This window comes from Atta colombica, unplaced genomic scaffold, assembly GCF_001594045.1.
Source record: "Atta colombica isolate Treedump-2 unplaced genomic scaffold, Acol1.0 scaffold7, whole genome shotgun sequence".
Lineage (NCBI taxonomy): Eukaryota > Metazoa > Arthropoda > Insecta > Hymenoptera > Formicidae > Atta > Atta colombica.
Window position 1 is genome coordinate 1122874 of NW_017259561.1, and position 27500 is coordinate 1150373.

Sequence of the window (27500 nt, forward strand, 5' to 3'; positions counted from 1 at the left end):
ATTAAATATATATATTTCATAAAGGCAAAACATACATGGAATATCAAGCATTATCGTTACGAGTATCTTTTGAATTTACTCAAGTATCATTAGAGTAGAAGTCTTAAGTTATTCCCAGGCTGTCCTGAGTTATTTATCTGTCTGCACAGAGAGGGTGAATCTTACCTCCTCCTTCTCCGCTTGCTCAACCACGTCTTAATAGTACGAGCCACAGAGTTAATAAACCGACATAACGGCAATTCTCTCAGTGCATCTAGTTTCTACAGTTTTTAATAAAAAAATCATATCTTTTCTAAAAAAAAAAAAATAAATAAAAAAATAAATAAATAAAAACAGGAAAAATATTTTGCACATACATTTTTAAATATGTACAAGACCAAAGAAAAAATAAATAAATAAAAATCCTAGACGAAATATTGAAATATGTACGAATTAAGAATGATATATTTATTTACAAAATCTAAGTATTAGTGATCGATTAACGGGAATTTAAAAAAAAAGCTGCTAATAGTCAGTTCATTCGTTTTCAAAGAAAACTTTAATGTCAGAGGAGATTTTGATAGAAAAACGAGAAAAAGCTATGAGAAGACTTAATACAAGCTAGGTCGGTGGAAAACCGCGGACTGCATAAATTCAAAGTAGATTAATATTGTCTCCGTGGCTGTCGCGGCGCCAAACTTATGGCGCTAATTCGGCGGAGAAATTATTACCGAGGGCTTGCTTCGAGTCATCCCCACTGGCACTCGTGTGTTTTGCGAAAAGGGAGTATCTTGTCTTTAATAGAAACCGTACGTGCTCCACGGGATTCCAAGCAACGTCTGTTAATATTTGAACCTCGGAACATTCTACTAAGAATTGTCTTAATATGACAAAAGACTATATTTATAAATTATCCAAATATGTCTTTGAAATTGTAAACATTTGCTTTTGTATTATTATTATGGCATAATTATATATGCAAGTTATATAAGAAAACTCGTCTTCATTCATCTATTTAAAGTCAATGTATAGAAATGGGAATGTAATTTTGTGCGTTGTAAAGTCAAAATTATTTTATATTTAGTATAATCATGAAAACGAAGGTAAGTATTATTAATGGGCGTGATTAAAAAAAAATAGTATTCCGAAGGTCTTTTAAATAAATTAAGGGCATTTTGCATTGTTTATCGTTTTGCGAAAGGCCGAGAAAGACGGCTGTTTAGCATCCTCGATGAAAAACTTGTCGGTAATTATTCAAATTATTTCCAAGGGCTACGCTTTTCGGTAGACCGGAGCCATTACGTGGCGAATGTCTTAATACTGTCCCTTTCTATGTCTACCGACTATGGAAAAGATGCAGTAGCCCTGCTGACATCATAAAATACAAGCAAAACGTTCAACACAACTGCAAGGTGTCTTTTAGGAGTTCCAGGATAACATCATCCTTAATCTAAATTATATCTTAAATGAATGTTAAACAAAATGTACAAGAAATGTATTTCTTTTATTTTTTATCATCTTTCTTTACCGTTACACAAGATATCGACGATTCTTGTAAAACAACGCGAATGTAATTCCGGATATCTATCATCGCAGCATGATAGCGCGAACGTGACGTCGATATAAACGTAAAGAATAAAAGGAAAAAAGATATATAGAGAGAAAGGAGGTAAACGATAGAGAGAGAAAAGGAAGTGGAGATTACGCGGGGAGGGACGCTTTTTAGACGGTCACTAACATTGCGGAGGTGTTGTGTGAGAAGTGACTGATGAGTTTTCCGCTCGATTGGATAACGGGCTAGGCCAACACTCGCTCGTTTCTGAATTTTTTCCAACTCGTTCCTTATAACACGATGACGTTTGACCTAAATCCCGATAGAAACCTGACACAGCGCTGAACGTTATGCGATCTCCAAACGTTGTAAACGTGAAGACTATTGATACTATCGTATCAATTTCATATACATACTTGTTAATATAATAATTTAACGAATTTTACTCATTTAATATGTATAGGTAAATCTGAACACTTAACATGCAATAATTGATCGTATAAAAACTTATCGTTCAAATAATCACAGACTTTGCAAGCTTTCGTAATCCAGAATATTCAAATCATTTTTGCAAGTATATATTTGATTATAAAAATACATATACTTTACACTCTAAATTTTTTGCAGTGAAATCTAAAATATTTCACTTCTTGAAAAAAAAAGGACGATCTTCATTCTTTTTGAGAGCGAAATCTTATTTTTTTGGAATGAGATTTCACTCCTTTGAAGTGAAAATTCTCTCTAAAAAGAGTGAAAATTGTCACTCTTTTTTTAAGAAGTGAAATATTTCCACTTTTTTCAGGGGTGGTTGCATTTTCACTCTCTTGAGTGAGACTTCACTGTAAGAAATTTAAAGTGTAATATTTTTTCAGGAAATTTCCTTCGCAGAGAAATATAGTTTTTATTTTATATTATAATATCTATAAATTCAAGTTTTCTGTTTTGATAACAAATACCATGTTTGCATTTCAATCTATAATCCGTGTTAAATTGTTGCAGCTACGCTACAGTTTTCTTGAAACTTTGTGAAATAGTGGAAAAGCACAAGACCGAAATATATTACAAATATCGGTAATAACAGAGATAAGAATCCAACGTGATTAATTCGTAGATAGAATGTGTAATATGGATTACTGCCTAAACTGGAGAACACATTGCAGGAGAAAATATGTTGCCAATCGGGCGAATGAAGCATCGCGGACGTGGCACTTTAGGCCACAACGTCCATAAAGAACGGACCATGCTTCCGCTGGGGACAAAGACTGCCTTCATCATCGGGCACCGTCCTCTTTACCATCGTGTTCGTTACTGCGCTTCCCGACTCGTCGAAATTGAGCAACACGTCGATCACGCGTTGCGCGAGGACTTCTACCGAGTAAATGTCAAATATGTGCACGTCGTGACATAAGTCATGCAGTATTGAAATATAATGTCTCCTCAATGTAACCTCAATGTTGTAAGACATTAACTCGAATTGTGACCTTAGAGACAATTGACATACGAAATTATACATATATGTATCATCTATAAATGAAATATAAAAATTCAATTCAATAAATATTATGATATTTATTATTTCTTAGTTGCGCATCGATCCTAACAATGCCAATAGCAATCTCGCTATTTCCCGCGATACAGTATTCTCCGCTCAAAGTAACGTAGAAGAGGAGGCGAACTGGCAAATTGCAGAACGTTAGAGATCGCGAACGCGATTTAGTCTCGCGGCTACGAGCAAGAGAAAGAGAGAGATAGATGAAGACGGCGAGACAGAGTAGAACGGCGGAATCACCCCTCGAGGAAACGCTCGGATAGTCCAGGGTAGTCTTAGCGTGTCGCTTAGCACCCTATCTGCAGGGATCTTCTCTCGGGCCAACCCCTACGGAGCTCGCATCTCTTTCTCTCTCTCTCTCTTTCTTTCGCTTAAGTCAGCCTCTCTTCCTCTCTTGCCACACTAGACCTCATGGGGGCTGCGTTTGTCGTGAGCATTACTCACTTTCTAGACGCCTACTTGCAAACCCCTCCGAGTCGTTCCCGAGGCTCAGTGACTACATTAGGGAACAAATCTTCCTTCTCTCGAAGCGATTCCCGCGATTCGAAAGGCGACACACATGCGCTTATAGAATGGATTGTCCGGTTGGCCCTGCATGGACCGACCACCACTCTCCATGTCATCTACGATAGTGAAACGCCTTCGCATACGATTTGTCTGCTAATTCGATCACACGCTGCTACAGACTAAATTTAAAGTTATATCCTCTCCATTTCTCTCGATATTTCTTAGTTTATCACAGCATAAATCGTGTTCTAGAAAATTTAATACATTTAGAAAATCGTTCCTTTGAACACTAATTGTTTCTAGCACTCTACCAATAACAAAATTTCTTTTTAGTGGTCTAACAGTTATCGAACAAATACATATACGTAGATATGATATACTTTTGTGTTTTTTTTTAATTAATATTTAAATTATTAAACAAAATTACGAAAAAGAATGATCTCTCAATTATATCTTGAACAATAAAGTAGTGTCAATATATAGGAATCATGTGTCAACAATTTCATAAATTTTAAAAATAGAAAATCATATTAAGGAGGACCTTGCGGTCCATGTAAGAGTTTTAAAGTATTTCGCAGTTGAGATTAACGAGATCCACGTGTCCGGTATTATCGGCACGCACCCAAGACCACTTGTTCGAAGGAGCAACCTGTAGAGGCTGGCATACCGTACGGCTCGCAAGTGCGTGCGCCATAAAGAGGGAGCGACGAAATTCAGGGTTAGCCGCGCGGCCAAACATAGAACTGAAGCGTATGTGGGAACACGTGTACGCGTTTCCATAAATATCTCTCCGTAACTCCATGCACTCCGAATGCGGGATGAAAGAAAGCTTGCACGGAAGCCCATGTAACCGAGTCTTGTCCTTTCACCATTTCGATCTATCTCGATTAGCCTTGTGAGTGACAACAATCCTGTAACTGGCGAGTATTCAATTTCCCTCATTCCGAGAGATTTATGGTATGAAGTTAAAATAACGTTAAATCATTACAACGTAAAAAATCATTTAAAAAAAAGATTTCGTGGCTCCAAGAATAAATTAAATGTAAATAAAATGTCTATATCTTTTTCAAAAGACAAATTTTTTTTAAATATATATATATATATATATCTCGACGAATTTAAATATATTATTTATGCATCAACAACCGTGAAGGTTCATATAAACATTTTACTTATATTAAAGATATGAAGATTGGAGATTAAATTCTTCGAGAAGAGTATTTCATAAAATTTGTCTCTTGAAAAGATCACTGATCCCAAAACATCTACGAAGCATCACGTCTATCGAAATTCGATTAATTGAACCACTGAGGAGTACACGGAATTCATGGACGTCGGGAGTGAAATACTTCGAGACCGACGTAATAAAGTGTGCTCTCTTTCTGGCGGCAGGAGGCCCTCATTCAGAAGCCGCCACATGTCTCTCTGCGAAAAGAGTAGCTCTTCCTCACGTCATCTGCCGAGACGAAACGAGATGGGACGGGACGGGATGGGACGGGACGGGACGGGATGAGTCGAAACGAGACGAGACGAGATGAGACGAGACGAGAGATGAGGCAGGAAGAGAGGGAACACATCGAGAAGGACGACTGACGAAGAGAAGCAGAGGCCACCGAGAAGCCGAAAGCTAAACCCGCCGACGCGACGGTGGGTTGGCCGGCCACAGCGAACCGTCAGTATCAACAAACAGAAGCTTAGTTGTTACCATTGCGAGGGCGAAAGGTTGAAGTGGACAGGAAACACGACACACACTACACGGAAATCGACCTTGGATTTTAAATCGACATTCTCTATTTCGAGCACGCTTTTGATATAACCCAATTGATATAATTGCGTCTATCAGTATTAAAAAAAAATCTCATAGCAAATTCAATTTGATGCACTTAGTGCAAGTGGTGCATTAAAGCTGTCGTACACAACATAAAAATATATTTAATATAAATATAAAAATAGATTAAACCACGAAATTTTCAATAAATTTTATTGTGTTGTCAAGTGAAGTCTATATTTTATAATTCAAAATATTTGCATTTTAATTTTACACAAATTAAGTGCGATCAGTGCAATATAGTTGCTTTAACATGTACTAACGCGTTTAACCGAATTCGCTATCAATTTATATCAAGTATGAAAATTCTCTTGAAAACACATGAAGGTTCTCCATCCTCTTTGAACATCTCTCATTCGAAGCACATAGTTGTACTATATACATATCTATTCGCAATACAGTGCAAAATAAGAATGCAGCATCCGCCCTCTTGCTGCAATCATAACTTATTCAGCGTTTGGGAACCCGATACGATACAAAAGACATCGGAGGCGGCGTGGAAGAGGAAGGGAGAGGGGAAATCAGGCTCATAAATCATGGCATTTTCAGATTTTCTTTTATCAGTGACTCTCTAACGCACTGGCGGTAGTTCGATTCGCGACCGCTGTTGACCCAACGCCATAAATATCCCCATTAATATTAACTTAGGCTAGCCTAGGAGGCGAGAATCGCGAGTGACCGAAGCGGAGAGAAAAAAAAAAGATGATCGCGGCCTGAGGGAGAACGGGGCGAGAGAGAAAAAAATCTCGTATGCCCGAGGGCAAATCTCATATAGGACGCAGCTGGGAATTGAGCAACGTCCCGAAAAATTCATGGAGGAATCGAAGTTCCAGGGCGGGTGTGTCCGCGCAAGCAAATCATTGCACCTCGTTCTTCCCATCCCTCGCCGGAGAAGCATGAATTGATTACCGCTCGGTGGATGCAAGCCATCTCCGTTTTCATCTTGTGTCACGTGAATTTTATGACACGTTACGAGCCGAAGATGACAGCTGGGGAAAAACCGAGGTCACGGAGATTCCGATATCATTTTCAATCATTTTCTACTAGAAAAATCGACTTACGGTATCAGTAATAACTAATTATTTATATACAATATATATATATACACATATATATACACACACACACACACACATGTATATAAAATAATAGCTTACGCAATATCTAGCGCTGGAAAAGGCCGATAATGAAGAAGCCAATATTGAACTTCTTGTGCCATTTCATTCTTCAACGTCTATTAAGCCACACTTTCTTGCCGGCGTATCACGGCATGCATCACCTGTCGTCGAACGGTCCACGCTCTCACCATCTCGCACCGTTAACAGGATCGGTGATCATCGCAAGAAAACATAACGTTATCAAGTACAGCTTATATGTAAATGATTGTAAATTAGGTGCTGAGTTCATGAATGATTATAAGGCGTTTTTATTAGATAATGTCACAAAATCTCAAGTAATAATCAAGTATCGAAGCAAAGCGGTGTGAAACAGCGCAAGCGCAAATGAGGAGCGATTCGCTATAATTATCGTAACTAATGTCTCAAACGTGATGTGACGACCAAACTGTTCTTCATTAAACTCTCTCGCCAACGAATTTACGTCGTCCGAAATTTCCGCAATCTACCTCGATTATTTTCAACGCATTCAGGAACGAAATCGATGATGATGACGATGCCTTTTGAGCCTGCATCGGCTTAATTGATTTATTTCTGAGAGGGTCCACTGTGCGAGACGAAACACTGCGGTCACCCTATTGGCTAATGCGAAAAAAGGGCTACGTAGCTAGCTCTCGAAGAACTTCCTCTTTCACTCTTCATAGTCCTTTCTTCGATTTTATCTTCGGAGGCATCGATAATTAGGGGTGATAATTACAGTGTTACGGCTACCGACCTCTAGCTACCGGTCTTTCGGTGAGAAAAAAAAGAGATGCCGATGATAATCGTCATTAATGTAACGTTGTAATATCTCGATGTCCTTGCCAATGTCATTGTAACCAGCTACAAACATTTTGATCTGTTCGCTAACACCGAGTCTTTTTTCTTTTCTTTTTTTTTTCATTGTCACGCGTATGTCTTTAAAAAATTTTTACACGTCGATAAATATAAAAGCAATGACACAACCTTCTGATAAATCAGCGCAAAGAGAACAAAAATTATGTATTTTTACGAATCCAAGGCGAATAATTAAAAGCCCATTAGATCCATTTGTTATTAGCACATGCCGCGCGGAAAGGTCAGATGTCAATAGTTACGCTATTAAAAATTTTAACGATGCTTGTTTCTCACCTCGGTTATTATTTATATACTTTCGCATTCTTCATAGACATATAGTTACATTAATTTTATATACAAGCATATATTTCTTAGAGCCTTGTCATGGCGAAAACTTTGATATTCATCAACGTCATGTTCATATATTCATTTTTATTAATCATACATCAACTTTTTCTTCTTATTCTTCTTGATATATTTTAAAAAACTTATTTTTCCAAAAATGTAACAGAGACGAAGAAGAAAATAAAAGAATCATAGACATCGAACGCGCGCGCGTCTAGTATTATTACGTGGGATACTTTGTGGTTTGTACAGGAAGATTCAATAAGGATTTATGGATCTTGAAGACTAATGAGTTGAATCAGAAAGATAACTTTTCGGCCGGTCAGGCTTGGTTGTTATGATTCGATTTTAATGCCGAGTTCATCGACGCGGATAATTGTCGCCATTACCTGCACGAGAAGGCACATTTACTGTCGTCCATTGGAGAGAACTCGGGACGGTCTTGCTTCACCTTCCGTGTAAACGGGATCCTCGTTTGTCGGTTAGCAGACAGAAAGGAACGAAGAGAAAAGTAAGGATAAACACGTGTCCATTTTCGAACAGAAGGATAAAATGCAAAGAAATTATGAAAGTGGCAGATAAATCAATGAAAATGCACGCGCACGTTAATAATAACATTTGCTTGTTAAACTAATCAAAAAATTTGCAATATTACTAAGTGTAGTGAGGATTTAAAATCGATATTCATTGTCGATTTTATCCTAAACATTACACATTATATATATATATAAAACATAACATCTTACAGTCTTAAGAAAGTCATGAAGCAATGAACTCAGATAACCGCTAATAATAGATAATAAAGATAATTAGCATTTTAAAATATTATTTAAGACGGTCTTATAATTAAAAACTGATTATGAATATAAAGAATAAGAATTTAATCAAGAAAATAATTAATTTTTAAAGTCGACGAAGGCGAAACGTGAATTAAAACGAAGCCGGAGATTGCGAAAATCTACGGGTCTGCGAAATGCATAGAGCCCGACCGCGTGATTGTTTCGCGTGGATCCACGACGGATCGGCATATTTTGCGGGCCGGTTCCGATGCGAAGCGGCGGCACATATCTTTTTATCGTAGCCGCAACGGTAGCGGGGGCCCTATCGAATGTTTCCAATTTTCTGTTGGCGCTCCTGAAGGGAGAGACTCGACCAAGTTCGTCATACGGGATTCTCTCTTGTAGCGAGAAAGCGGAATGAACCGCGTCGGAAGGATCGCAGAATGGACGGGTGGAAGGGAGAACGCGAGAACGAAACGCGGGTACGAAAGAAAGAAGAGCATAGAAACAGGGAAACGGGGAGGGGGGGGGGGAGCAAGAGGAAAAGGAGAAGGAGGAAGGCGAGCGCGTCCAACGCGGACATTCGTCACACGACATCAAACGCGGGTGCCGCCCGTTGGAGACTCGACCGACCGACTCTAAAGACCCCGGTCGATCAGCCATGAAGAGCAGTCTGACGAGGAATTGCAAAAAAATCGGGAAAAATTAAGGGTGGATCAAAAACAGCCTAGTCGTCCAACATTGTGCACAACTTGGTTGCTATTCTTTATCGTCTTTATTGTCCTTGTCCTCGATTATGACGTTTATTTCATCAAAGCTAAACGAATGTACGTGTCTTCATTAATATCTCATCGTGCGTTAATTATAGCTTGGCACATGCCGTTACTTTAATATCTTTATCTCTAACACGGTTCTCGCGACGGTTACGGTTCACTTTTTGTTTAAAAGGTGCGAATAAAACGTGCGAATTGCGAATCGAACAAAAATGTAATCTGCCTCGTCAAGCTGCGTCAAGAATTTCGAACGTTCATTCCAAGTCGCAATTTACAGTTGAGCTTCGAAAGCTACAACATTCACGGCACATGGCGCAACCAAAACCAAATACAATGACTACTTGGAAGAGAGATCCATTTGCGACGAAGAAAGATCGATTAATCATGACGTGTAACGTGCTCATAAAAGCGCGCAAACAAACCGGATGGTGGAAAGGGAATGGTAGGGAGAGCGAAAGTGACATAAAAGAAAAGAGTAAGACGATCGACCTCGCGCGACGTAATGTCGTTGATCTCCTTCGGTCAACCGGATCGGCCGAAAAAAAAGGTAGTGATATAATGTAGATACGTGGCAAGATATATTAACTTTGTACTCCGACGACCTTGAATTATTGCACGGATGATGACGGAGCGGTAGCTGATATCTCGCGAGACACTCGATCACCGATCTACGCCGCAAGTCATCCTGATCATTGTGCGTGCCATGGTGCTGGACCGGTAGCAAAATCAAGGACTAACCTTGCCTGAAACGCTTTAATCCAGTCTATCCACCGCGAATAGAATATCTGATAATTCCGATATATCGTCTGATATCATGAGACAGATCTAAAGTCCGAATTTTCATTTGCTGATTAACTTATAATTAGACTGATAACGATATAAAAATTGTATTTTTCATCTATAATTAATCAGTAATTAACTGATAACTTTGTGAATAACTTTTGAAGTTACTATTATAAAAATATTAATTTAGATTAACTACAGCAAAAAAAAAACACAAATTTTTATATTTATATATAGTGAGATTAAATTTAAATCATAAGTTAAGTAAATAATGAAAAACTGGATCCAAGAAGAGTAAAAATTTCAATTTCTACCGCTTCAAATTAATTGTACTTTTGCAGCTTCTTTAGAAAAATTAGATCAAATAAAGAAATAAAATTTCCTGGAGTTTCAACTATTTTACATGCATTTTACGTACATGTATCCCGAAATTAAGTAACTTCGACAATTACAAAATAAACAATATATAGCAATCGGCTAAAAAGTAGTCTTTCCTAAGCAATATGATTTAAGTACGAGTATAGCCGATCGGAATAACCTAACTCCGGTTTATGCGATTATGCTTTTGAGTCGCATTAAGTTCATCGTCCGGGAACGAGCGGATTTTACGACAGAAGATTTCGCGAAACAATCTCGTTCTCGAGGGAGCTTCTTGCACATCGGGAGCCAGCCCACGGTTATTCGCATAACCGCAAATAATTACCCGCCCGTTATGTACTTTTCAGTCACGTTATGGTTAACGATAGTTAAAAGCAGCTAGACGTGCTTCAGGATTTATCACCGTCGTTATATTCTGACCACGGGAATCGACAGTTCCTTGCTATTCCATATAATATATAATTCCGCAGCACCAACTACGAGATCCATGTGAGAACAAAACGTACAATGAAAATCAAACATTTGTATTATGACCGATTTTCAATGAGGTTTATATATACAATTTACTTTTAAAACATCCTTCGACGTTGTACGATGCTGCTATTTGGTTCCTGCCCTCCCAATCTTCCTCCTGCAACTCTCTTGCGCTCATCACTCTTCAATGAGATTTAAATTGCTAACAAAAAAGCAGAATGATAAACTATTTGTCGTAAAATTTTGTCACGTCGACAGTAATCAGCGGGATGGGATGCGAGAAGAAATTTTTCTGAAAACCGCAAAATCCATTGGAGCGTTTCAATCGGTAGAAATGTTGGCAGGTTGACCAAACTGGATTCTCCGAGGCAAGATAGCAATTAGAATTCGCAGCTAGTGCAACCGCAATCGGTGAACCAGTCCAGCGAGGAGGCCACATCTCCTTCTCTTCCTCTCTTTCTCTCTTTCTCCCCTCTTATCCTCTTTATTCTTCTCAAACACAGAATAGTGCGACTTGGATTAACGGTTTCGAAACTCTGTCTCTGCTGAACGTTTGCTGACTTAGCTCACCAATTGCTTTCATAAAGTCAGTCGACTGTGAACCGAGGAATGTATTAGAATCCTGAAATTATTCCGCCGAACGAGAGAACATTGAGAATTTTTCTCCGCGACGCCGTTCCGCAAACGGCTGCTCTCGGCAAAAACCCGTGAGGGTTGGATAGCGTTCCGCACGAAGAGTGCGAAAACAATGTGGCACGGATAAACGTATGGTAGCGATGTCATTGTCACAAGTTTCTCACGTATATAAATCAAATCAGATACGTGACTCTGACTAGCAATGCAGCGAGTTAACAACAGCTAGCAGTTCCGTAAATTATAGAAGTAAATTTTCTTACAATTTATCAACTAAGAGTATGAATGTAAAAATTTATTTGCACTTACATGCAGAATTCGGAATTAATACCGATTCGTCGGAATCTTGCGGCTCTATATATATATAGATAAGCTACAATTTCTAACGACTTCACTCTCCCGAGGCTAAAAGGACTACAATTAACACTTCTAATCTCAAATAAGGCATTTTCGGTTAATCCCGGCGTGAAAACGCCGGTCTTGGCGTCGTTATCTGGGAAGTCATTGCCGGTCCCGGTTACTTATCCATTGTCTCGAACTTAAGGGAAACAGTGGCTAGATCTTAAATCTAAATTGCATCTGTTTGTCACTGTCCGCTAGTCAGGCGGAACAAACGTATCGTTGTAACGACAATCAAGACATCGTGAGCGGACCATCGAGGCGCCGCGTCGGATCGTAAAACATTAAACACGATAAAATAGAATCCTAAGTACTTCTATTTAACGAAGAGATCTCCATGCATCAATGTATGCCATTATTACCAATGTATTGCATGTGAAAGCAGATTTATAACATAAACTTCACAAGTGCACGCTTGATTGATCTCGAGGACGCTTAGAGACATTTGCTATATCCCTGAATTCTTATAATTCTATGGATAATTTTACAAAAAAAGATTTCTGTTGGTTTTCAAAAATTCGCAATTTAATTTCCTTCATTTCGGTGGCAATCGTTTCATCATACAACTTTTTTTTTTCTCGATTTAATCTATTTAATTAATTTGTAATATCCTTATATCATCTATTAAGATATAAAAAAAAATAAATAGAAGATTCTATAGAAAAATAAAAAAATAAAAGCAAAATATAGCATAATTTAAATCGAAACTTACCTTTAATGTAAGTAAAGCTCCAGGAAATATCCCGAGTGCCGCCAAGCTCAAGCTATCATCAATGAGTTCGTGTTCTCCTAACATTATATGTTGATCGTATGGTCCAGCCCCACAAATTTGCATTGTCTGAAAGGAAACAAAGTTTTCTTATCTAAAGATGGGAACACAAAATCTCGCATAACGCATAAGAAAATGAATCAAAGTTCTTCATTTTCTTCCTTTCCATAAAATAAAAGATTTTAGTTGATTTTCTTTATGCGTTATGCAAAGATCTGTTCTCTAGTTTTATTCACTTATACAATCAAATCGAGTTATAAGTTAACAAAAAAAGCGACTTCATTAGTTTTTCGATTTCTAATGCATCGATCAATCGATAATATAATTAAACTTTTCAGAAAAATAAATTTTTGTTAAAAAAAACTAATAATACGTATTCTGTATTTCCCATCAGGATTGGCTATGCCCGAGGACATCTAAAATGTATTTCAATACACGAACGCGAAAGTACTCGTAGAGCGAAGTTTGCGGCCGTGCGGAAAAACTAAGGGGGACTATTTGAGATTCTAGAAGTGGAAGAGTGCGCGAGACGAGCGTGAGTCCCGGTAATTGCTTAATTTGTGGAACCCGCGTAATGTTGGAGGGAGAGCTTGCGCCGCTAGCCTGTCCTCGGCATCGATGCGAGAACGTGTAGCTCGGTTTCTGTTTTACGATCGTCGAGTCGAACTGAACCGAGCCGAGCAAAGAAGTCCAGGAGGAGAAACGAGAAAAGAGCCATCGCGAGGGCGCCGGAAAGCAACTAAGGGACGGACGTCGTGTATAAAAAGACGATTATAAACACACGCACGATTGTTCGTGTATACTTGGACATACAATAATTACTTTTCATCAAATTATTCCTTGCTGAGAAGTAGAGCGATAAACAATTAAAATAAGAGTGCACACGAGAAATGTACGGATGAGTGATGTAAGAATAAAGTTTGTAAGCCAAGTCTCCTTCTTAGTTTTATATAAAGAGAATAAATTCTATTCTGTAATTATTCCCTGCTGAAATAAACGGCATAGGTCGTGGCGGATATTATTGTCGCTGGATCTTGTCCGAGATCGAGAGTGTATGTTACATCAAAACCAATCCTCATATGTCGTAAATGTCTGCCGGACTTCGTACAACAAAGAAGAGAATGACGAGAACGAGAAGAACAAGAAGAGGTGGTCAGGGTCAAAGAACCTCGAGGCTTCCTCGTTAAAGGAAGGCGCTCAACGAGCGCGATAAATAGAGGTGGGTTTAACAAGGTTGCGAAGTGGCGGCAGGAGGCCAAATTGCCTCGGGGTTGAGGAACTTTTGATATTTACGGATCCTGATAGCCGCGTCGCGTTGCGTCGCTTGTCGGGAGCCGAAACTGCGACAAATTATCTAGTGGATATAATCTCGACGTCTGCAATTGATAACGTGAGCTTTCTAGCATCAAACGATCTCCTCTCTCTTTTCAATGACTTGTACGATTTGCTTTCCAATCTATCCGTGAAAAATCCGGCGCGGCCGTTCGGCCACGTTTTTATCGACCGTCATTTTTCCGCGAACGAGCTATCCGCGTGGACGAACGTTTTTTCGTCCCGATGCCATTGCGTTCGTGCCGCAATGAGAGTAAGAAAGGCGATCGAGCGGTACCGAGGGAAAAAATGGAACTGGTGACACGGAATGTGCTGGAAAGTAATATTTACAGACGGTCACTTCATAGGCGTTACACCGCGATTACGTAAAGCTTGCCCGCGCGCTGGCGAAGATCAACGGCGGCCGCTATTGTCCCGATTTGCTTGCCCGCTAGCTCCGCGACATAACTGCATTCGACCATGAAACTCAAACATTTTTATTGGCGGTCTTTTTGTACAAAGGTAAAAAAAAGACAACGAGCGCGCGGCGTGACTCGCTCGCATTTTTGTCAAACGCAAGAACCAATCCGCGAACAGTGACACCCTTGAATCGTGACGCCGTGAGATTTTCTAATGAAACAAAAACGTCTTTTATGCGCTTTCAAAATGTATCATTTTTTTCCTTAACATTACTGATAAAATTTCATTCTCACGAGTTGTAGTAGCTAAAGCATGATTTTGATCAATCGAATGATTTATTTTGATCGTTGACTTTCGTCAAGCAAGAGACGAAATCAAGTCAAAAGACACAGAGTTATAAAAAAAAAAAGAGACAGCAAATGAGAAAGAGTGATCGGGTTTCGGTATTTCCATTGACGTCGATAGCGGGAGGATATTAAAAGGGGACGTGTGTTCCACAGGATAAAAGAGACACGAACAAAAATTCGCCCGAAGGAGAGCTCAGTGAATAGATAGAAGAGTATCGCGCGTGAGACGGAGAGAGATATGCGAGATGAAGAGAGATCGAGCCGGGAGAAAGAGTCAAATGGAAGGTTGAGTAGAGCGAAGTGGAGTGAAGTGGAGTGGAGAAGTTGGAGACCTGTTATTAGCGCGAGGTTTATGCTCTTTCGGGTTTTTGCCAGTGGCTCCGCCAGAAAGAAGAGGGAGGAAGAGGAGGAGATGGCTATGGCCTCGCAATATAAATACGCTTAATAGTTTAAGCACACTGCCGGAGCCCGAGCATATGCTAACCAGTCATAACTACGCTTTACTACTCTTTCGTTCAGCACGAGTCGGGGAACGGACAACTGGACCGAGATAGCCAGGCTGAGGGGTGGCGGCCGGCTTCGGGCAAACGCAGCTCTTCCCATTTTGGTTCGAACAATAAGACCGCGCCGTAAAATACTTGCGCCGCAAATTGATTGATTATCCCGAATCCGCTTCTGCAGGTGACGAGCGCAAACAGATCAAGATATCGGATGAACTTTTTCGGATTTCTTTCGCGAGACTATCTCGCTCAGCAAATAATTGTCCCTGACGATTTTTCTTCATTGTTTTTGGATTCTTCTGAATTTATATCGGATGCAATTTTCTACAGAACAAATAGGTTCAAAATTTATGCAAAATTAGAAATGTATTGCCATAATCAAATCATTCATTTCTCGATGTACTTTGTCTTATGAGGTAGTTAAAGATTAAAATCGGTATTATAGCTAAACATATTAACAAGCTACTTACCATTACTTTAAGTTCTTTCAAAGTAATCTCAGAAGATACTTTAAGTTCATGAGATCCTTTTAATTTTCTCCTAGTTCGTGAGGGACGTGCCTTTGCTATCTTCGGTTTTTTTGTCGTTACCTGTGACAACCGAAATATCCAATAAATAAAAGACACATCTAAATAACTCTTCCATAAAAAAAAATATTTGTAAGAATAATAATTCTTTGTTTATATAAAACTTTAACAATACTCTGCCTACTTATTTGTCTTCATAAATATTAAAATATATGTAAACAATAAAATATAACATAAAATGCGCTTTTTTCGTAATATAAAAAATAAAAAGTAATCGCAAATCATAATATAAAATATCCTATTAATATCTATTCAAAATTTTCACATATTTATTGAAAAAAAATATTAGAAAAGAAAATTTAGTTCAGTAGTCATATATAAGCGCAATTCTCCACAATTATTTCTAAATCAACGTGAATCAAAAGTGAGCTGCGTAAAAGGAAGCAGATAATTTTTAAGGTCACTTTGAACAGAGACGTAATAATACTTATTACATCGTGAAATGCGTGAGATGGCATCAACTCGCCGTTATCGGTTAAAATTAATCTGGAAAGACGACCGCTTCCAGGACACTCGATGACTCGGCACGTCGGCCCATTAACAAAATTCTTTTCTCGTCCGAACGAGCCAGTATAACTCGTTAATACACACACACACACACACACACACACACACACACACACACATGCGCGCGCGCACGCACACATACGTGTGTGTGCGTGCGTGCGTGCGTGCGTGCGTGCGTGCGTGCGTGCGTGCGTGCGTGCGTGTGTGTGTGTATATATATATATATATATATATAATATGTAAAATTTTCAATTTCTATTAAATATATAAGAAAAAAGAACATTATCATTTTATCACAATGATAACAAATCGCGATACAAATCATATCTCACAAAATGTACATAATTGTATACGATGAGCACTGAAGTTACAAATCAATCAGTAATATATACCAAATTTTTAAATTGTTTTTATGATCGTTTGATTATCTTATGTTAAAATAATTTTTAATCACAATTTGTTAAATAAATAATCGATTAAAGATATTTTTGCATTACCTCATAATCAGCGTCGTCCATCTTAGATTCGACATTTTCATCGATACATTTAACGTAAATTGTTGCTCTATCATACTTCAAGCTTTCTAGACGTTCCTGTTCAACTTTCGCTAACATGCAAGCTGCGCACAGGCCTGAAACAATAAGAGATACTTTCGTGATGCTTTCAAAGGGATGAATTATATTTGCAAATATCTATTATTTTTTTAACGTTTTCTTCAAATTTTCTGGGTATTCTTACATATATTCATAACAATATAAATCTTGTTAGCTTCTTCTCCCTCTTAAAAAAAAAAAAAAAATCTTAACAATCTTATAAAAATATAATAATTACAATAACATGCAAAGTAGAGCATTTTTTTTGTAAGAAATTATACGTTCTCTCGAAAATGTCGCAATGCAGCAATGCAAGAAAATCGGGATCTTTGCAGCAATACTACAACTTAAACTTGACGCAGTCCGGCGCGACGCCGCTATTAACACCCCCGGGGGTCAGATTTCGTTGGCCTCGTCGATCCCTCGTCGAGAGAGGACCGGGCCGGCAGTTAGAAAGTCAAGTTAGAGGGTGCGCGTCGGGCGGGTGGGTGGCACAGTGATGTCGGTGGTGGCTCTTATCCCATGTATAATAGATTGCTTACGGTCGGTGAGATTAATACAGTAATTAATAATATACGGTGACCAGGGTGTAAGAAGCGGCCATTGTTGCTGGCCGGACAGCACAAAAAGCGCTTCGGCCGGTCCGGAGCCAAAGCTCGTATCCGAGCGTTACTCTCAGAGCGTTACGTCATGTTCAGACAGTTTTCCAGCGGTGGGAAACGCGAGGGGAGGAATCGTGACCCCGGCTGAATGCGAATTCGCGTCCACCCCCGCGTACCACTAATTACCGGCTCGTAGGAGCCAATAAGAGAACATTGTAAGAAGCTATTTGTCCATTAACGAGTCAAGGAGATTAACGCGGAGCGTCTCGTTCGATATATTATACTTTCTCTCACGGTGAGAGAGACTTTGCTAATGAGAAGAATAAATGTTGATCATCGCCGCGAATGAGGGTAGATTGAAAACGATGGACGTCTGTTCACGCAGCGGCGAACTAATTTCCCGTAACGGTAACGAAGGATAGGACGGAAGGACCCGCACGCCAAATGAATTCGAAGGTCCTCCCGTCGAATTCCTAATTACTCGCCGGCGCGGGGATATCTGTGCGATAGGATCGTTTGCTATCGGGTTTAATCGGAAATACGAGAAGCTTAAGCTAATGAGAGATTCGTAGGGTCGCGAATGCAAATCTCTTCCGACATACAATTACAAACAGTAGCCTACCTCTATCGAGTGCTGGCTGCACTTTTCCGACTTTTCTGAGAACAATCTCTCGCGGAATCAAAGGTACGACTAATTACATTTCATTCACATAAACTCGGATTTTCATCATAAAAGTACTGTGCAGAAATACAAAAAGATTCTCATACAAGCATTTCGAGAGACGAGCAAGTCAACAAAGGGATGATTTTATTGACAAATAATACACAAAAGTCCAATGGTTTGTGTAAGACTAAAGAGCGCTGCAGAGGAAGTTTAGTGTATTTCCCTAAAGTGCTATCGAAGAGCAATCAAACCATAAACGAGTGTCGAAACGAAGCAGAAACTTATACGACGGAAGAAGTTTCGGGAGTTCCGACGAAGAGTCAGATGCCTTCGGATTTTATTTAGACTCGGTTAAACGGCTCGCGCTAAGGACCCTTGGGACTGTAAAACTTTTGGCAAACGATAGATACGATTGTCAAATTATACCGCAATCACATCCCCGAAATGTAAGTATTTGACCGATATAATTGTAACTTTCATTGTTATAAAATATCAAATTTAACATCATCTTAAATATTACTTTAATAAGTATTATTTTAATACAAAAATATGTATTATCTCTCTGAATTTTACGAATAAGAAATTTGAGTATAGAGAGAAGGAAGATTGTTTTTTAAATTTCAATTCTTTTTATAAAGCTTGATAATTAATCTTTACCGTATCAGCTACAATTTGGTGTCTCATCCATACAAACGGGAGGACTAGAATCCATCCATTTTTTCAACTATTCAGAATGATTAAAAAAAGTCTCTAAAAATTCATCAACATACTTTCAACTTTTTAGAATAAATAATGGAATTTCATTTTGAAAAATAATAAAATATAGTATAATTTATAATTATCGAAAGACTCAAAGAAATTTCCACGAACAGGAATCGCTCGGTCACTAGGTGATGGTAAGGATTAAAATCTTGTACGGCAAGGGTATTAAAATTTTACTATATATATATAGTAAAAAAGAAAAAGTAACTTTGGCTAACGATAGTCAAAATAATATGTTATTTAAGTAGCTAGAGAAAAAGATTATTCAATTAGATAAATTTAATTAAAATGTCTAAGCAAGTCTTTTTTTAGCATTGACGGGTCGAACAAAAAAGTGCCTACCTACTAATCAATGTGCTAATCACACTTCAGTTGATTGATGATAATCAATCAAGGAAAGCAATTACACTGTGATCACATTGAAATAAGTAGGCGAATCGATAGGATGAAGTCATTTAATGCGAACAGTTAGAGAGTGGATGGAGAAGAATCGTAAAACAAAATAGGGACGCTAGCATTCGGAGCTTAATCGAAATAAGATATTGATACTATACGGATCGCTATCAAGGGATTTAAATCCCTTCGGAATTTTCTTACAAAATTATTTATGTATCCGTTTAATTATAATCGATTTATAATTCCTAAAATCAAATAAAAGAAAAATATTTGCAATAAAAATGTGTAAATACATTGATCTTAAATTACTCGGAGTCAAGAAAAACGCACGAATCGCCCTAAACTCTTCGATCAAAAGCGCGTTAAGCGAAAAGACATCGGGTTTGATATTATATTAAAAGGGCTGAACGACTTTCATTCATAACTCCCAAGTCACCCCGTGAATGAAAGATTGATGTTTTCCCCTAACCGTCGTGACTCGATGACGAGAACCGTTCACCCTTCTCGAAATATGTTTCGAATTCTTTGGAGTTTCCGGGAGAGAGAAAAGAACCTGTGTTCACCCCAGTAAGTAAATAATGACTTTGTGTTTTGTCAACTGTATTATTAAATTAATTAAATTTAGCAATAGTTAACAGTAAAGCCGATATGCTTAATATAATAATGCTAAACAACTACAGTTGTATAATTATACAGCATGCTATTAAATATAAATAATTAAACACAATACATCCGTTATACAAAAATGACAAGTAGAATGCAACTTTTGATCTTTAACTGAATGTTCCTAATTTTTTTAATCAATTCGCCCATTAGCGAGCGCCAGTAATTGGCAGCTAAAATCAACGAATCTCTCAAACGTGACTCGCTGCAGGCGTTTTCAATGCACAACATCGACATTCGCGGTAGCGGAGGAAGATCGACGTGGTAATAATGATTTCGCTAACGAACGTCTTCGAGAGCCACAACAAAGTCGAGATCTAATCCTCTTACGGGATGACACCGAGCTGGTAGCAGCGAGGGCACTCGACGGCATTACGCGCGTCTCTTCCGAAATCCGCAAAATGCGATTGTCACCCCGCGAAGCGGAGATCGAGAGAGACATTTGCAATGTTCGCAAATGAAGTACCCCGTGATGATCAACGAATTCGTTAATTAAACGCGAGATGTTCCGCCTTTACTTTGCAAATCGCTGGATTCGGAGCAACGAACACGCAATGAGGTGTGTCAACCGTAGCTAACGAGCTCCGGTTTTCCTTGGTGCGTGTGTTTAGAGCTCGTTTCTCAAATTACTCGCAAAAGAACGCGAAAGTAATAATTTTCAGTTGGAAAAATTGTCACGCAGCGGTGATAAATTAACGATGATAAATAGAACAGTATTAATATTTTACTGCACCAAGTCATTTCGTTTTATTTCTTTTACAATGAAATAAACAACGATTGGAATACACGCGAAAGAGTACACTTAAAAACTTTCTGCGATGTGAGGGGACAAACTTGGACGGCAGACAAACGCGGCGGTTTAAATCAAGCGATATAGACGATTAGACACCTCCAGATTATCGAGGGTCTCCTTGTGACGAGATCGGAAGATGCGTCCTACTGAAGTTAGAAGAGGGAAGCTGAGAGAGAGCCTTATCCTTGTTTTATCTTGTTTTCCACCCAACTCCCCCATCCCTGTTCTTCACCCTAGCATCGCGCTTCGCACACTCCACCACTGCTGGAGGACGAGCATCGGTCATCTAGGCGCTCCATTTAATCCTGGAGGAAAAGGACCCCCCGTAGGTTCACCGACAAGTGGGGATCTCCTTCGGGATAACAGAAGCAGCGAGGGAGAGCGTTTCGAGAGACCTAGCAGCAGGATGCGCTAATTCGTCCCTGCGAAATTTGTCCTGCCCGACTTTGCTCGTTTCCTGCGCGATTACGCGAAAATGCTGCTTTTTCCGTTTCCCGCACGCTAATGTTTTCGTTAAGCCTCCCTTTTCTTATCTACATTGGCTGTTATAAAAAAGAAAGTACCTACGCAATCGTCGAGTTGACCAAAAATTAATTTTCGATCTTCATCCAGAGTGAAATGAAATAAGTAGTACAAACGAAAAATTAGTTTGGCTGATGCATTAATTGAAATAAATAATTAAATTGTAGCAGAAATTAAGTGTATAGAATTATTTATCTCTTTTGTAATATATCAGAGCTGTCACAAATTCCTAAAATTCCATAACTTTTCCATGATTTCCCGAACAAAATTTCATAATTTTCCCTAATACTTTTAATAATATTTTTAAATTTTTTATCTGTTCGTCCTAATTTGAAAATCGTCAAATATTTTGTTAAAGGAGGAAAATTTAACACACTTATGTAATTATTATTAATGAAGTTTAATTTTCTAGAAAATTTTGCAAAATTCCCAGATTTTTCCCCGATTTTCCTAACTGTTTTCAATTTCCCTGATTTCCAATTTTATAACAATGTATGTAGGAAAGGATTACTTCATTTGATATTAACACATCGTTGATCAGGATTACTTTCCGTTTAGTGAAAGCGCAATCGGTGAGGGTGGTAGAAATAAATTCTTAATCAAATGGCTGCCGCTCTAAAACGACGGCTTGTCTCGGGACTGCAAGTTCTTGAGCGAAAAAGTTTCGGATAGAAGTCAGTATCCATTATAGTGCAGCGACTTTGACCGCACGGCAGCGTGGCTCATAAGGACATGTTCATTGGTCAGCGGATGTATATATTAAGACGTGTCCGGCGCACTTGTCGCAGGGTGGGGACAGGGGGCTAACAAATGTCTCTCCTGAATCGTTTGACCCCTTGGCAAGTTCAACCCCCTCAGGAAACTAAATCTCGAATCCAGGTCCGTCCCAGTTCCCGCCACCCTAGCCGCACGTTTATGGAAGGACGGACGGTCCGCTGCAACGTAGGCGACCGCATTTTCGGGGAGGGAACTAATCAGCAAATTCGTGTTCTAAATCTAAATCGCCGTCCGAATATTAATTCGAGGCCGGTCTCTCTTACCGCCACCGCCACCGCCGCCGCCGCCGCCGCCACGCCGGTTTCTGCCCCCGTCTGTCTACCCCGCATGCATGGTTTTCTTGGTCTCGCTCACTCGTTCGTCATTGGTTTTGCGATACAACCAGTGCCGTACCTACGACATGCCTGATTTGTGATACCGCCTGGCGCCTAAGCGATATTTACGAGCGATGTTTCGGAGAAACGAAACAGCGAGCAGCAACGCGCCGCTTACATTTCTAGAATCAACTTCATCTGGTGTAAAGCCGTTTCCCGAAAGATGTAATCGCACAAAGCACAATTTACATAATTGTCGGTGCGTAAATCGAAAAGAAATCTCATTCTTTAACTTTATTTTCAGTAAATGTTGAGTATTTCTATATGTAATAATTGTATTATATATATTACCGGAAAGTAAAAATCTAATTTTACAGATTAAATTAGACAAAATACACGATATGAATTTTCAATTAGTGTCCAAAACAATAATGAAGACCCATAATTCATAAGATTCACTTCCGCCTAAAGCGAATCACAGAATGATTTCTATTATACATTAATGCATTAATTAATGCATCATTTAGCTTATTAAAATATCTTACAGATCCGTTTTGATTAGATGAAGTTGTTGAGATCTATCTAGTGAATAAGATGTCTCACATTAAGATCGATCCTTTGCCTTGCCAAGGCATTAACAAACGAGGCAACGTTTCTTTTCCTTCGTTTAAGTTTTCCAGCATCGCCATCGTCATCGAGCTGATCGAAGGAGCAACGAGGCACAGAGGGTGGTATTCAATCGCGTCACCTCCGGTTCTGTCAACTTGCAAGCGGACGGCCTGTGACGGGGGTGTCGGGGGTAGTCGGGTGATTGATACGAGGTTGGACGGTGCCTAATGTGCTTCCACGATCGAGGGAGACAGTGGACAGAAGGGGGAGAAAGAGAGCAGGAAAAGGGAATCCTTGGAGGCTTTAAGAGTAGCACGACCGGCTAGGACTCGTTAGCCAGGGCCGTATCAGTCACTAAAAGCAACCCCTCATTTTTTGCGCTTAGCAATCCGTCCCTCTCCCTTTCGCGATCACTCCGAGGCCCTTCCTGTTCGCAAAGCGCGTCCTCAAAATAAGCTAGGATGCCCGTTTGTATGTAATTCCTCCTTGCTTCGCGTTCTTGAAAATTGACATCGAGAAATGTAAATGATTAAAATGCTAGAGATACGCTTATGAAATCGAAAATATAATAAATATAACATAACAAATATATTTCAAAACTTTTCATAAATTTTAAGCATTACATTTTTCTCTTATAATGATCCTCAAAATACTAATTAGATAGCCACGGTTTTTAGTATTAAACATTCGACGAGAATATGTACCATTAGCTCGACATTTGCACATCCACAAAAATCATCGTTTAACTTTCGACATCTCCATTTAGATGGTGGACTTGTCGGTATCCCAACCGTGATACCGACCATTCGATTCGCCGTCAACGAGAGGTGAGGTCTTTGCAATTCAGATGTTGTCGTCGGCGGCAACGACGGCGGCGGCCGCGTAGCTTGCCGTTCTAAAGGAACCGGAGGAACGTCTTGACAAATGTCCCGGAAAAAAAGGTGGCGCACTCGCGACCGAAAGACGGACAAGACAATGGGATGTTTAGAGATCCTTCGCGCACACGATAAACGTCGCACGGCGGCCAGCACGAGGCAGGACGTGAACGTCGTACCCCTTCTTGCATCACCAGTCCCCCGAGTGTTACCGTCGGAACCCAATTTGCCTGCCAGACGGCCGACAAGGATCGCTCGTCTGAGGAAGCGACACGTGCCCGAAGAACTTGAATGAATCTTGATCGTTCCTCAAAGCGCACACTCTATTCTTGACGGTACTAGACCAGTTGTATAGAATTTGAATAACCAAAGCAAAAAACTTGACTTTAACTTTTTAATGCTATTTGTAATAAGATTTCGGCACTGAAGACTCCTTAAAAGACTTCTTAAAAGATCGAAAATGTTTTGCCTGAAAAATTACATGGTAGTGTCTCGGCGCTAAGACACTGCCGTGTTCCTTTACGTGGTTTTAATCGTTAGATAAGATGTCTTAAATGTTGGCAATATTGTTTTTAATAATAATTATTACTTGTTGCGTTGTTATTATTTTACGATCAAATCAAACTTGGCTCATTAACCTCTTTAATCACTGCGTTTTTTATTTTATCGATTGAGCCTTTCATTTGAATTTATTATAATTTCATTCTTCACCCCATCCTATGTTTATACAATTATATATATTTTCGACAGATTAATAAGACTTTTAGAATCTATAAATTAAAATTCGCAGGATTTATTAAAAAACAGATTGTGATCGACGAAACAAAGACATCGAAGGAGTAAATACCCCAAGACTGACACATCGCGTGAAACGGGGGGGTGAGAAACTTTTGAGAGGGCCATTTACGGCCGTCTCACCCGCCGTATCCTCGGTGTGGCGTTGCTTTTTCTGCCAGTTAATTTTCAGGATACTTCTTAATTATAATGAGACACTTTGGGGCCTGGAGGAGAAGCCAACTGAGAAGATGGGCAGGACGGAAGGGGGTTTTATGTAAATCGGTGGCTAATGTCTTCTGGCATTATTCCTTGGGTTAGGTTGGGAAAGAGGCGGAGTAGGAAGCTCATGGTAGCGACACACACGTACGTTCTCCGTTTATCTGTACAAGATATATCGCTAAATGCGATCCAGCGCAACTTTTATATCACGGTTATTATCAGCGAATATTTCACGCACATGCGGGGAAGTCGTTCAACAATAAAATATCGCGAAACGAAAAAAAGTATATCTATTATATATAGCGGCACATCGTGATATTTAAAAGTGTCACAGTTGAAACCATCGCTTGCAGACTACATCAAAAATAATACAATGTATAATATTACAATCCATCGTAATTCTTCATTGCTTGTAAAAGGATTTGTACTCACCAGGATTCGTGGAATAGTCATCACCAGTCTTCTTTATGACAATAGGATAGTCTACATCGTAGAACTGCATGAGCTTCAACCATTCCTCCTCAGTTACTATAGTGTATCTGTAACAATTAAATAATATGTCATTGTAATTCCTGATCATGAAGTAAACTAGCACAACAAAATTTGTGATATTTATAATAAAGTAACTGTAGAAACATGTAAAGAGAGAGAAAGAGAGAAAACACGATTGGACGAGAGCCGTATTTGCAAGATGGAATTTGCGATTTTCCGACAACGCCGTAGATCCGTAATGCTTTTTGCATCGCCTCCCTTAATTATACCGCAAATTAGAAATTTCTTGCTGTGCCACGGCTCCAGCTTTTTGCCCTTGCAATTGTTCGCTCGATCCTGGCATGGTTCCTGAACCTCGTATCGCGAGAGAATCTCGCGTTAGTACGCAATCAATAATATTTCGCGAACTGCTGCGCTATTAATATCCATAATTTCGGAACTGTCTATTTTCGGAGTAGGGCCGAGATTAGGTCGAGATACAATCGCAATTTATTATTAATTAATTGGATGAAATTTGTATAATCATAAACATTCATTAAATATAAATTGCAACGTGTGTAAACAAGCATTTCAGCAGTCTAGACTTATTCGCTCTTCGCAATTTACACATCTCGTAATGATTATAAAAATATTCGATAAAAAATATACAATGCAAGACGTATCTATATGAATGATCGATCAATCAAGCGTGATTAAGACGACCGCATGATATAAACGGTAATTGGCGCGATCGTTTGTCCCTCGATAGAACGCTGAATGATTATACAGCAGCGAGACTCACAATACGAAAGCGAAAGAGAAGCCCGAACAGTACGAAACGATGATGACTCGACCGATAATTAGTTGCGCGACATTAATTTCGATTCAGCGCAATATGCCGCGCGGTCTCATTTGAATTTTCACGGGGGCAAAAACGCGCGGACGAGCTTGTCGTCTCTCCTGTGTATTTGCCTAACGCCCGAATAATGGTAGATGCATCGAGGAGAGACGATGAAAGGAGAAGAGGGGAGAAATCGAAGTAGAAAAAATATATACTAGCCAGACTACGCAACGTTTCATGAATTTCCCTTCCTCCCTCTCTCTCTCTCTTTCTCTCCTCCCACCCCTCCCTCCCTCTCTCTTTCACACACGTTTTTACAACATCATCTTCAACCTGAATAATCAGGACGTGATCTTATATTTTTAAAACATAAAAAGGAAATGTTCCCAAGTGTAAATTTCATAACAATGCCAAATTTTATAGATTTATTACTTGAGCAACCAGTGACTTTTTCTAATTATCCAAGTAACAGTCTATAAAATTTTAAGCAATCTACTTTTTGTCACTTCAATAGATTTTTATAATACATTATCGCATCATGTATAAATCAGTCGCTCTTTCAAATACACATAAGTATAACGATATGATAAGTCACGGAAGAAAACAGCAAATATCCGTGATATTCCCAGACAGATACAAGAATCGCCCTCGCGAGAGGAAAGAGGAGAGGGGACAAGATGGTAAAAATGATTTTTTAACGGTCTCACCGAGACGGTGGAAAAGCGGACGACTTAAGCCGCCGGCTATCTTAGGCAGATAGTGGACAATGGTTTAGCATAATGGTCGGGGGATGTTGGATGGCGCGTTGGCCCCGGGGGCGTGCGAGTGACATTTTCGCGTATCCATCACGTCACGGGGGCCGAGGAACGAGAGTGGAGACATGGAGAAGGAGAGAAAGGCGTGCCAGGAGGTCACGCACTTTCGCTTTATAATATAGTGTCCTTCGAGAAATTCCCGCCAAGGAAAAATACCCGAAACCTCGGAGAGCCACTTTCCGTGTCCCTCAAGCGATTGACTTTATTTCTCTCCCTCCCGAAATACGATTCTCCTCCGCAGGCATCGCGCGCGAGTGTAACGAGGCGTGCAACATGTATTTCAAACAAGTATATTTTCTGGGAAATACACAGCGGCTTATACTTACAGTTCGTTAGTAATTCTGGGCACGTGCAGTAATCCTTTATGCTCCTCGCAAAGGAGCGACGCGTTCTGGA

The 27500-nt window shown here is 39.4% G+C and overlaps 1 protein-coding gene across 1 annotated transcript in view; it reads right to left on the reverse strand.

Annotated features, from left to right (window-relative positions):
- Positions 1-27500, reverse strand: part of LOC108692392 (ubiquitin carboxyl-terminal hydrolase 48-like) — a 56806-nt gene that overhangs the window by 10541 nt on the left and 18765 nt on the right. The window contains exons 11-15 of the mRNA XM_018200618.1: positions 27431-27500; positions 25410-25516; positions 16909-17042; positions 15788-15907; positions 12683-12808 (exon numbers count right to left, since the gene is read on the reverse strand). The exon at positions 27431-27500 is cut by the window's right edge and continues 38 nt beyond it. Of these exons, the coding sequence (XP_018056107.1) occupies positions 12683-12808; positions 15788-15907; positions 16909-17042; positions 25410-25516; positions 27431-27500 (557 nt within the window). The remainder of the gene's footprint in view (positions 1-12682; positions 12809-15787; positions 15908-16908; positions 17043-25409; positions 25517-27430) is intronic.